This window comes from Mercurialis annua, linkage group LG3, assembly GCF_937616625.2.
Source record: "Mercurialis annua linkage group LG3, ddMerAnnu1.2, whole genome shotgun sequence".
Lineage (NCBI taxonomy): Eukaryota > Viridiplantae > Streptophyta > Magnoliopsida > Malpighiales > Euphorbiaceae > Mercurialis > Mercurialis annua.
The window spans coordinates 69,864,503-69,878,478 of NC_065572.1; the positions used below are offsets into that span (position 1 = coordinate 69,864,503).

At 26.4% G+C, this 13,976-nt stretch overlaps 1 protein-coding gene across 1 annotated transcript; it reads right to left on the reverse strand.

Moving 5' to 3' along the window:
• Positions 1-609: 609 nt before the first annotated feature.
• On the reverse strand, positions 610-2,150 carry LOC126671032 (F-box protein At5g50450). Its single transcript, XM_050364723.2, has 3 exons — positions 1,841-2,150; positions 1,600-1,762; positions 610-1,513 (listed from the first exon to the last, which is right to left on the reverse strand). The coding sequence occupies exons 1-3, from the start codon at positions 1,999-2,001 to the stop codon at positions 767-769; spliced, it is 1,071 nt and encodes a 356-aa protein (XP_050220680.1). The 5' UTR covers positions 2,002-2,150; the 3' UTR covers positions 610-766.
• Between the last annotated feature and the right edge of the window lie 11,826 nt (positions 2,151-13,976).

Here is a 13,976-nt window from a genome sequence, read left to right on the forward strand (position 1 = left end):
ACTTATAGCTCAAATGGTATAAACGCTAAAATCTAATTGTGCTACGTCATGAATTCTATTGTTCACGCGGACGCTCTCCCTCCCCCAATTAGCAAAAATAAAAGCATATTTATCATAAGAATTCATTCTTTTATTAATAACCAAAATCTAATATTTTTTCAAACTAAAGATATTAAAATTGTGCTACAATTAAAACAAAACGAGCTTATCGTTCTTTAAAAAATAGTTGTGTGCAATTTTTAAAAAGAACATAATAAAAAGATATATTTAAATATAAACGTAAAAAAATATAAGAAAATAAATATATTTAAGTGATTAAACCTGAAGAATTTTTTTTTTTGGATGAAAAATCTTTTTTATATAGCGGTTCTATTGTGTTTTATTGGCCAAAACAACTTTGAATATGATGCTATTCTTGTCACGCATGTCCTCCACGACAAGTTAATAGCTAATTCTAGAAAATGACCCGTCTTTCAATGCAAATCAATTGCAGCTAACTCCAAAACCAATTCGCACCCATATCAGTGGTTCAATAGGAATGTTGATCATTATCAAGGGTCACACTCAAACAGCTGCACAACTTCATGGACAAACTTGTGAAATATAAGCTACTCATAAATGATTTCTACTGTAAGTAATTTCATAATATACATATAAAAAATTTATAATTAACATTTTGTTTCAAAACCTTTTCTCATGCATATGTACAGGCCAAACTAATTTTGAATAAAAACATTACCATAAAAAGATTTAAAATTAATCATTTTCAATGAATCATAGCCACATTTTCATTCCCTTCAATCTCCACCATTCCTCCAATCTCATCACCACCGCCGCCATCCACCGCGCCACGCCACTGCTCCATCGGGACACACTCCGTCTTATGTCTCACCTTCCAATCCAACGCTTGACATCCTCGTGAGCAATAATTCACGGACCCACAAACCGAACACCGTCTAAACTCATGGGGCCGGGTCTCGGGTCGGCCACATCCACTATGCGAGCACAATCTCAAATCCGGCCCAATCACCCCGAGCCCCGACTCGAACCATTCTTTCAGAAACTGGTTCGCTGGGTGAACCTCCCGAGCCGGCACATTACATCCAAAATCACTTAATAACGGACACTCCACGCTCTCTGTCATCGCACGCGTTGCATATTGTCGGTGTGGGTTATTATTAGGCTGCCACGTCAGCATAGAACAGAGAGAGAACGCCAGCTCCCTCGCGTTCGAGTGTACTAATAAACGCCGTCCCTCGGGGATATTCTGTGCAACGCCGTAACCGTCTTGTAAACAGTGGCCTAACTCTCTAAGAGCGTCGACGTGGCCTAAAACAGCGGCGCGAACACATAACGATACCCCTGCTCTGAGATCTTTGTCGGTTTTAGAGCCGCCGCTGCCGTTGAACTGCATAATGGCGAGAGAATAAAGAGCCGCCGCGTGAGATTTCATAGCAGCTTTTGCCATTAAGGACGTTCCACTTCCTCTATTTTCTAGGCAGTAAAATCGGATCTAAAACAGTTAACGAGAAACTGAATTATTTTTTGTGTTTTTCATGATTTGACCAGATAAATAGTCAAGATATTACATAAACTGACCATTCCAAGAGTGTAAGACGCTTCTGTGTTGCCGGAGTTTACGCAGTGTTTGAAAAACCGGTGAGCGGAATCAGACCAGTTTTTTGCTTTGACAGCAAACGCTTTAGGTCCAGCTTTTGATAAAACTAGAGGATGAAGAGCTAACCGGTTTAATCTCTTGCATCTGTAAAAATATCAACAAATTAATATTCAAATTTCAAACACAAATAAAAAAATCCTACAAAAATGTGAATAAACGTACGTTAATAAAATGTTGATGAAATCGGACGGGCAAGAAGCGGCGGCACTGAGCTTAGAGAGAACGCAAACGACAATATCGTCCGGTAAAACATCGAAGAAATCAGATTTTTCAGCGGTTAATCTGCGAGAAGTTTTTTGCCGTTTTCTCTGAGAAATATACATCGTCTTTTTTTCTGAATAGTAATTTTGATTTGTTGAAGAAGCCTTTGTTAATCAGTGTGTACTGCTCTTCCAAGTCTGTGGAGAAGAAACGGCACTGTCTCCTCTGGTGGTGCCTGCTGGTTATTCCTTTGTTGGTTACACACAAAATAACTTGTGTTCTCTATATATAACAGAGAGTTTTTTTTTTATTGATTTTATTTTGTAAAAATTGTACTAATAGTTTCTTATCTTTTCTATATTTTCCACATAGTACCTAAACTTTTAAATTGCCTGATCACCTGATTAATAATAAAACTTAAAATAAATTTTAAATTATTGATATGTTTTGCTATTTTAATGTCATGTAAAAAAATAATTAATTAATATTTTTTTTAATACAACATCAAAATTTAAATAAATATAAAGGACTTTATGTCCTTTTAGTAGATTGTTGATTGAGAAATTAAAATCACTTATTTGATATATTTATAAAAAATTAGAATATCAATTTTAGAAAATAAAATTCTAGATGTTAAATACTAAATATAAAAAAGTTTAGGCATTATTATTTTATTTTATCTTTGATTGTCTTATGTGTGGAGACCTATATGTACTTAAAAAGCTATTTAAAAAAATGTTTTTAATAGAATGTAAATTAAAGGTATAAGCATCAAAAATACTCATATATTCGACTTCTATTTACACTCTAATTTTTATAAGTATACTTTAATTATAAAAAGTTAGAAAATCAAATGTTATTGATTTTTTCATCCATGTTCAACATATTTCCAATAAAAAATATTTATTAAAATTATGGTATAACTGGAAAATTTAAAAATTTGGTCATTAATAAATAATATTAAAAATATATTTATTTATTTTAAAATAAATAAAAGTTACAGAATAAAAATTGAATATTTTTTTATTATTTCATAAATCGATTCCGTCATAAAAAGACATAAATCAAATTAGATGGTGATATAAGGCAATTTCCGTTGGCATTTTTATCTGGTTTCGTGTTGCTGGCCTTGTGTTTACTCATTAGATAACAGGCAAAGGGCAAAAGTTAAAAATGGTCAAAGTGGCCCTATTGATTATGGGGTTGGGGGAAAAGACAAACTAAGTGCTCGATATTAATTTGGTGTTGTTTCGGATGCAAAAATGGATTTGCAATAATGCATATGTATACCTTCTTTTCAAATTCAAAAACCTAATCAATAATGTGTCGTGTATCATAAAAATAAGTTCTCACAAATTTGTATAAAGTGAAGATATTGTTATTTTCAGATTGACAAAATAAATAATCTCAATATACTATTACATAGAGAGAAAGAAAAACAAATCCTAAAGAAAAAATAAATACATTTAATTTATATATAATCTGAACTTCATTAGTGCATTTTTTTTGAGATGTACGCTTTGAATAAGTATTTAAGAGCCGAATCGGTTCAATTGATTTAACCATAAATTAAAAATCAATTTGGTTTGATTCCTCTCTATAATTTGGATTCAATTCAAACTCTTGAATTGATTAAACCTTAACAATAGTTGGTTATTTATTTATTAATTAGGACGCGATTTAAATTCTAACTTTTTTCATTTAGTTATTATTTAATTTTTGTATTTACAGTTTAAATATGTATATATGAAAATATATATTATTTTTTATATTATATACATGTATACAACTAGAAAATGGAAAATTACCGACAAAAATTCCGATTTAGCGACGGATTTCAACTTTCAGCGACAGAAAACTGATTTAGCGACGGATTTCAGCATTTTAGCGACGGAAATATCCATTGTTAAAACACTGTTTTCTAGTATTATTTTTTATTTATTAATCAAATTGTTGAACCGTAAATTGGTCGCCAAATATCATTTTATTAAAACACTGTTTCAAATAATGCATTTTGTGTTTACGTGACAAACACAAAGAAATAAGAATGTGAAAAGACTAGCTATTGTATATCTTTTGATTTAGCCCGCGGCTGGATACTGATAGGATAACCAACCAACCAATAATGTTCTGTAGTTTGTCATCTGCCTTATTCAATAGTTTACAATTTTCATATATTAATCCAATAAAGTTTTAGTTTGCTTGCTAAATCTAGCATCTTCCAACACATTTTACCCTACCATTCATATTATACCATAAATATAACGGTGCGATATTTGAAAATTGGTTGAAGAGGGCTCTCGATATCAATACTAAATTATTAATCATGGATAATTAGGGCGGTTTGATTTAGCAGCCGGACTTTCTTTAATGAGTGAAATTTTAAGTTCAAGTTCACAGACAAATTTAAGAGAATTATTTATCCCTTATACGGTGACTTATTGGTAATTATAATTTTTTTAAAATAATTATGAATTTATATTCACTTTCGATTTATTAATCAATGCTACGCATAGGGTGAGAAAAAAAACCGCCCGACTGAATTAACTGTCCGAACCGATGATTTTTCATCGGTTCGCTTATTAGGTTTGGTGGGTTCGATTTTGACATAAAAATTTGATTTTTGGTTTGCTTTGAGATTTGGATTATTCAAATTAACCTAATACACCGAATAAACAAATGTATTTCATCCTTTTGATATATTTTTTTAAGTTTGTCTTGTAATTTTTGTTGGTTTTTACGAAACCGACCGAATTACCGACCTATTCGGTTTTGAAAATTTTCTCTTTTTTTTTATTTGGTCGGTTCTGTTTCGGTAAGAGATACTTATTCGGTCGATTCAGTTTTAATTATTTAGTCGATCAAATAATTCGCTTTGGGGATCGTTGGTTTGATTTTGACCGAATCGATCAATGCTTACCCTGAGTTATAATATATTTTTTTATAAATATATAATCTAATTATGTTAATAGTTAGTAGATTTTAAAATTGCCAAAAATTATTGATTCTGCTGAGACTCGAACCGAAATTTCAAAAATGTATTGGAGTGCCTAACCACTTAAGCACGGCTTTACCGATACACATATATATGGTGTGTAATATTAATAATCAATCAAAACTGAAAGAGCCTAAAAATTCTTAAATAATTTCACCTGTGAAATAATCTAGAGAAAGGAAGTTATGACACACAAAAGTGGTGTAGAAGTTTCTTAGGTGGTGCCATTAATTGTTGTAGCATACCCTTGATTTTGGAGTTCTCTATTGCTCTTTTTAGTGCACAAAAATAAAATTCTCCTGTAGATAAAGTTGCACATTTTGAACATGAAAAGTAAGTACATCTACCAGACTACCACCCTATGTTCTACATTTTTACAAATAAGTTGTTATTATATACTTTTATTAGGTAGTGATTCAAAATATTTTTTAAAATACGTATAAAATTACTCAACTCAACTCAGTTTCTCAAATGGATATGCCATAGCTCAAATCTTCCTTTCACATTATGTTACCGGACCACAAAATGAAAAACGTGCAGTTTGTTTATTCATAAATTAAGTTGTAAAATATGAATTGAAATATATAGTACATGTTTTTACGCATTCCTTGGTATAGCTTTAAAGAATCATATTGGTCTGTTCAAATTAGAACAGCCCAAGTTGTGAATAAAAAATTGAAATTAGGTTAATTAGAAGTGGTAATTAAGGATGTAAGAATGATAAACGATGAGTAGATAGCAAAGAGTTGGGCAACTTTCACATTTCTACGCATATTCCAAGTTGGAAGATGCTGCAACTTGCAACCTGACCTGTGCTGCCTAGCTAATTTTGCAAATCAAGTTAACCTGATCAGATATTTTTTTTTTCGTTTGTTTAGGTCCACTACAAAGAAAAATAACAGCCAATGAGTTTGTAGAGAAGCGGTAACTAATATCTACAGTAGTAGCGTAGCTAGAAAATTCAATGAAGAACGCGAATTGTAAGAAAAAAAGTCTAATCGACAATTTCTTCATACAGACCATAACAAAATATAAAATTAAAAAAAATCACGTCGACCAGGATAGGAGTACAGACCCGCCGTGAGTGGTTCTACCACTGTTTTAAGGGCATCAAAAAGTATAATGTTCGATTACTGGCATGAAATTAGCAAAACTATCTCTATCGTGCATTAGATTTATAGCTCGGTAGAGCATTTATAATAAACTCTTTAAAGAGTTTAAGTCTTTATTTTAAAGAGCTTAACATTAAAATATAGAAGTTCAATGAACTCTCTATATACAAATTTTAAATAGAGAGCGAGTTTGACTCTCTACATGTGAAGAGACAATATTTCTTATTTTTTTAATATAATTTCAAATTTAAAACACATGTATTATCTTTTTATTTTTTAAAAATATATTTTTTATTTTTTCTTTAGCATAAAATATATAAAAAAAGATTGTAGCAAAAGAAAATAAATATAATAATTAAATAAATCAATTTACATTAAAAAATACAATAAAATGTTATTATATTTTAAAGAGTTCATTGGATTAAAATTTAAAATTTTACTTTTTATATAAAAGATGCTCATTATTTTTAAAACTATACTCTTTATAATAAAGAGAACCATTGGAGATGCTCATAATAAGCTGTATAGTTTTGTTGATTAATAAAAAATTAGGTTGCTTAACAAACAAAATTCCATAAAATATAGATATTTTTATTTTTTTTGTCAAATAAATAATAATATCTTGTTTGTTTTAATTATTTTAGTAATATAATAAACAAATTATTATTTTAATATTGATAGAAAAATAAATTATTACCTAAATTTAATTATTAATTTTAAAAATTAAATTATAAATTTTGTAATTGTTATTGTTATAATTATAATTATGATAATAAATTTCTGAATAAATATCTTTATACAAATAAATTATGTCGAACTAAAATTAACCCCACTCCCTTGAAATGGATAAGGGAAAAGTTATAGTATAATGGATAAGAAGAGCTGTGGAGTTGGTGGAACGCAAATCTTTTTCATTATCATAAAAGGAACCCAAAGAAAAAGAAAAAAAAAATGAAATAGATATTTAGGGTTTGGTAGGAAATGAGCATCGTGTTGCCACCTTGATACAATGTGTGCCATATGCGTACTTACACACACCATTTCTCATTCACTTTCTTTGTTCAACTTTTTTAAAATTATGATTAAGGTTCGTGACAGTTCCAGGTTTGTGAAGAAACCGGCTGGTTAAAGTTAAAATAACGGATAATGATGTAAACCAATTCTTTCCTGCTCTTCTAAGATACACTCCACTGTAAGACAAAATAGGTTGTGTGTAAATTATTAAGTCTTATTAAATATCGGGGTAAAATTTCCCTGTCCATGTAAATATAAATTTAATTACCAGATTATTTTAAGCGACATGGAAATCCGAAGGCATCATGTTAGCTCGGAACAAAAGCAGACAAGTGTAAGTCCCAAAGATATTACAATGACCTTCTTAAACTAAACACATATATTAATATATAATATTTTTAATCGTAGATCGTCTTATAAACTTAAAAAGACAAATTTTTCAAAAAATTCATGACAGATGAGGTTGTGGCGTCGTCAAAATTATTAAATTAACAACATGAACGCTCAAACCATCACAAAGAAAACTTGATCTATGTGATCTCGTAACCCTTCAATTAATATGATTCAATCTGAGCGGAATTATGTACAATTATGCGGGAGCAACGATTCAAATTCAAAATATAAAATAACATTTCATATCATATAATTTGAATTGGTGACTCCTTTAAAAATAAATTATAAGCTCTCTCATTCTATTCTATACAATAAAAGTAAATTATTTGCCTTCATTATAAAATATCTAGTTCTGCCTTTAAATTTAAGAGTTGTTACAATTTCAACAGTCACAATAAATAAAGTTTTAAACTAAATTAGCTTCTACTTATTTGTTTAATTTCTGAATTAATTTTTTGATTTGAAAAAGTTAAAAAAAATAAATACTAGTATATATTATACATATGATTATATAAATTTAAAACTCTTATTTTTACATAAATTTAAACTAATAATGAAATTATAAAAAGATTAACCCATTTCCAGATTTTTAAATTATACCGTTTTTATTTATCCGGTCCTTAAATTAAATTTTTTTCTGGTCCTTCAACTTAGGCGAAAGCGTATTTTTAAGTTTTTGAATTGTAAAAACGACGCTGTTTCTATTATACTCAATAAATTGAGTTATTTCCGTCGCTTAGGGACTTAAAAGTGCGTTTTTGTTAAATTAAAGAACCAGAAAAGAAAAAAATTAGTTTAAGGACCATATAATATTGTATAATTTAGGAATTTTAAAATGGATTATTTCATTATAAAATTAATGAAGAAATAAATTATACTTCAATTGATATAAATATTATGAAATATTCTATTAAGTTTGTAGGTTCATTTCATATTTTTCAACCGCCTTTTTGTATTATGTAAAAATTGATACATGATTTTGTAATCATAAATCTCCAACTAAAAATTCATATGACCAAGAGCAGCTATAAAAGAAACAAGGTGGCACGTCCCACAGGCCACAATAGTGCTATAACACTTTATATCGGCATCATAATAGCCAAGAAGGCAAGAACTACCTTCAACCCTTCAACTTTGAATATTATATGCGCCCATTTTACATCTAATCAGTTTAAAGTAGCCTCTGATTTTACTAATCCAACCTACTAATTAGTAATTAATGCAAATTCAACGAACTGTCTACATACTCTATAATAACCATTAAGTCAATATAATTTATTTACCATTAGATCTTTGGGATAATACTAGATTTATTATAATCATTAAATCTTCTTACATTTAAAAAGTCAATTGTTTATATTCTGATATCTAATTAAATTATCCAATTAATCATTAAATCTTCCAGTACTATTTTTATTTTATTTATTTAATTAATGTTATTATTTTGCTTAGTTAGAGAGATTGTCAAAAATAAAATTCAATTTGACCTATAAATTTATTTTTGTTTTAAACAAAATTGTAAAATTATTTATCAAGCCATAATATTTTTATAAATAGTTTAATTCATCAGAATATGATTAAAAGTAAAAAAATCAAAATAAATTTAAAAACATTAAATATTGATTAATATAATTTAGGTCATTACAAAAGTTAAAATTTGATATATTTTATTTAGTTTAAAATTTAAAAATTGTATTGATTGAAGATAAAGTCATATCAAAAACATATTATACTATAAAATTTATAAATCGAAACGAAACAAAACAAAACACATTTTATCTAATTGAATTTAATTTTGAATTTTATTAAACATATTTTATAATAATTACATAAATTTTTATTGTTTATCAAATCATCATAAATAAGATAAAATAAATTTAATTAGGATTATTTTATGTTTTTTTAAAGAAAAATAAATTTATGGTTAAATTAAATTTTAATTTTGAAAAAAAATAGACTATTTAATTGATATAAGGGGATACTAGTGAATTTCGCCATCAGAAAGAACATAATTGATTTTAAAATATCATGGAACATTATGAGGTAAGCATTAATTATCCTTACTTCTTATTACAATTAAGGCTAAAGTTACCATTTGGGCCCTTACTTTAAACTAAAATTTTATATTTCTTTTTTAATTTTCAATAGGATTTAAAATTATATAAAAAAATCAAAATATTCTCTTCATCAATAAATTTACCTTGTTTCATTTCAAAGCAGCGCTGTATAGTATGAGAAATATTATATAAATTATATTTACTTCTATATATTATTTTAATAATATTGATGTAATAGTTTAAACAATTAAAACATTAATTTTGATATATTATAATTTTATCATTGAAAAATATCTCATTTTTTTACCTTTTTGGTTTATGGTCTAAATTTTTTTAAATAGTAACTTTTAACTTATTTCTTTGAGAAAAAAAACTTTTGACTTATTTTCAATTTTCAGTTTCATATATTGTAGCTATTTGTTGTTTAAATTGAAACTGAAAAAAAATCAAAATTTCTCCTTATGTTAATTTTTTTTAATGATATATAAAAAGTTGGAACAATCTAAATAGTAAGGGCATAGTTTTTTTTTTCCACCATAATTTGAACCAATGGCTAAAAATCAAAAATTAAGAAAGAGATTAAAATGAACGACTTTAAAATTTTGGACCGTAAATAAAAATATCAAAAAATTAAAATACTTTTGGTATAGGGTTAATTACATATAAAATCACCACCTTTACACGAAATTGCAAAAATAACACGACCTTTAAAACGTGTCAATTCAGGGCACCACCTTTCATTTCTTTTCAAAAATAACATGGGCACATTTTTAGTGGCATTTTTACTGACGTGGCGTGACACGTGGCACTCTCATCGGGTGTCCAAGTCAGCAAAATTTTATCAAAAAACGTGTCCATGTTGTTTTTGAAAAGAAATGAAAGGTGATGCCCTGAATTGACACGTTTTAAAGGTCGTGTTATTTTTGAAAATTCGTGTAAAGGTGGTGATTTTATATGTAATTTAACCCTTTGGTATATTATAACATTATTGCTTATTTTTATACAATTAGATATATAATTTACGTGACATAAAAAAGTCGAATTCCATAACTTCGGTAAGTTCCAAGAGACAAAAGCAACCATAGAAATGTTACAAGAAGCCATCTGTCTCCTCAATAATTCAGTTGATATAGCCTAAAAATCAAAGCAATATTTTTGTACTTTAGATATGTACTTGGTGCATTAAATATTTAATATAATTAAATGTTGCGTACATGTTACATAAAATTTTATAATTACTTTCAGTTTCTGCCTTATCTAATCGATTACATAAGTAACTTAAAGACTTTTCTAATTAAGACTAATGTCCGTTAATTTTATATTAATTGCATGATTGAATCATATTTAATTTAATAAGAATAATATATTTCCACTAGACACAAAGAACATTATGACATATACTATGTTCACATAGCATAGCAAACGCCCGTTGTTCTGTTTTTGTCAAGATTGCTAGAAACCGCGACATTGATTAACCATCATCACAAGCAAGAGTTGCATCAAATATCAAACTCCCACATATTATTATTATAACTTAATTGCATGCACTAGTCGGCACAAACTATTGCAAAATTCACTTATTTTAGTAAGGCTTATTGACTAAATAAATCCCAAAATTTAGTGAGAATCTCAATTCTGTCCATTTGTTTTTTAATTTTATCAATTAAAATTTAGTTTGATATGTTTGATTTAACAGTAAACGTTTGGATTTATTTTATTTCAATTGGCTAAAATTGCTATAATTGAAGAGTATGAATGTGATTGAAATTCCCGATAAACGTTAATTTATCTGATCATTAAATATTTTAGTATTCAGTAGTATGAATTGTTTTTTAAAGCTTAATGTCCCGAAAATCTTGACCTTTTAGCCTCTTTTCAATTTGATTCCGATGTTATAAAATCACCATTTGTACTAAAATCCACGTCTTTCAATTTCAATTGTACCCACAAATATTAAATTGAACTTTTTTCATTAAAAATGTTAAAAAAAATCATTCTTTTTGAATTTTCAATGGAAAGTGTTCAAATAAGTTATCTATAGGGGTGTTTTTTATTATTATTTTTTCAAATGAAAAAGATCTAACTTATAAAATTGGGTACAATTGAAATTTAAAGGTGTGAATTTGGATACAATTGACGATTTTACAACGTCAATTCGAAATTGAAAAGGGGTTAAAATGTCGAGATTTTTATGAGATTAAGCCTTTTTTTAAAAAAAAACTTGATGAGTACAAAAATTAAAATCTTACCGATTTTACTTGTCAATCTAATTAAAACTTTTAATTTTGATAATTTTATTTTAATTTTTAAAGTTGATAATAATTCTAATTTAGTTTTAAATTTATATAATTGATACCTGATATGATATATTAAAATTTTGACTTAAGAAGTTATATATGTAAAACTACGGAATAAAATGAAATTTTGAATGCATCATCTCTTAAAATTTATCACCAAAAACACTATCAAATAAATTATTTATTTGTGAAATTACACTAATCTGTTAACATTTTAAAATTAGCTTAAAATTATAAATTACAAAAATGTAGACCTTTTAAACCATTAAACTCTTGGGAAAAAAACAAAAATATTCTAAAATAGAGAAAATTTTCTCAAATGGCCAAAACCGGAAATTTTTACATTTCTAGCCAAAAACACCAAGACTTTACATTTACTAACCATCCAATTAAAAAGAAACACCTCAGCAAACTGAAAAACACCATCTTGGGAGGGACAAAAGCTGACGCGCGTGTCAGTCCCTGTTGCGTGTCATCCCTTTTATCCCCCACTGTTACCTTTTTTTGTATATATGTTTTCATCTATTTATTTTTATTTATCATTACAATAACTATTAAAAACAATTAAAATTTATATTAATTGACCAATTAAATACAAATAATTATTAATAAATAAAATAATTATTATTTTCATTAAATTTAATTTCTATTAAATTAATAATTTTTTTATTTTTTAAATAAATAAATAAAATCCTTATATTACGTATATGTGTGTGTATCTTATGTGTATATATAACAATTTAAATTATAGATTATGTATAAATAAAATATTAATGCATATCATATATTAAAAAATATTTTTATCATGTATAAATTATATATAACTGATTTATCAATCAAATACATTTTATAAATGTCTCGTTCACGTCTCATAAGCTGATATATATTTAAAAAATAATATGTATGAATTATTTTTAATATATATTCATATATAACTCTAACGTAGTAAGAAGTATATTATGTGTACACACAATGTATTTGCAGCGTATCTTATATCAAAAACAATATGCGTAACATGCTTTAAAAATGTATAAATTATGCATTACTAATGCACATATCATATAGTATATATTAAAAGATATTTATCACAAATTACATATAAAAATGTGTTTATTTAAAAAATATTTTAAAAACATCTCAGACACGTATTGAAGACGTGTTTATCATATATTATGTATTGAAAAGGATGTATCTATCATATATAAATTATGTATCAATGATGTATATATCAAATACGTTTAAAAAATAAATCAATCACGTCTCATAAATTAATGTATATTTTTAAGATAATGTATATGGATTGAATTCTCTAAAAATGTATAAAGAATGTATCACTAATGTATATATCATGTAATATACATTAATTAAATATTTACCACAAATTACATATAAAAATGTAAATATTCAAAAATATTTTAAAAACATCTCAGACATGTATCGAAGATGTATATATCATATACTATGTATTGAAAAAGATGTATCCATTATGTATAAATTATGTATCAATGATATATTTATCAAACATGTTTAGAATATATATATATATATATATCAATCGTGTCTCATAATATATTTATATATTTATAAAATAATGTATATGAATTGAAATGCTTTAAAAATGTATAAATTATATATAACCAATGTACAAATCATGTTATATATATATATATATTAAAAAAGATATTTATCACGAATTACATATAAAATATATATACTCAAAAATATTTTTAAAACATATCAGACATGTATCAAAAAATATATCTATCATATATTATGTATTAAAAAAGATGTATTTATCATATATAAATTATGTATCAATATTGTATTAATCAAATACGTTAAGACAAATATATCAATCACATCTCATAAATTAATATTTTATTAATTATGTATTTATAATGTATCTCATATCAAATATAATATGCATAACATGATCTAAAATGTATAAGCTATGTATCTCTAATGTATATGTTATGTATCAATGCTGTATTAAGAAAATACGTTTAGAAAATATATCAACCGCGTCTCATAAATTAATGTAAATTTACAAGATAATGTATATGAATTGAAATTTTCTAAAAATGTATAAATTATGTATCACTAATGTACATATCATGTTATATATATTAAAAGAGTATTTAGTACAATTAAAATATAAAAAATGTATATATTTAAAAATATTATTTAATAACATCTCAAATACGTATTAAAGACGTATCTACCATATAT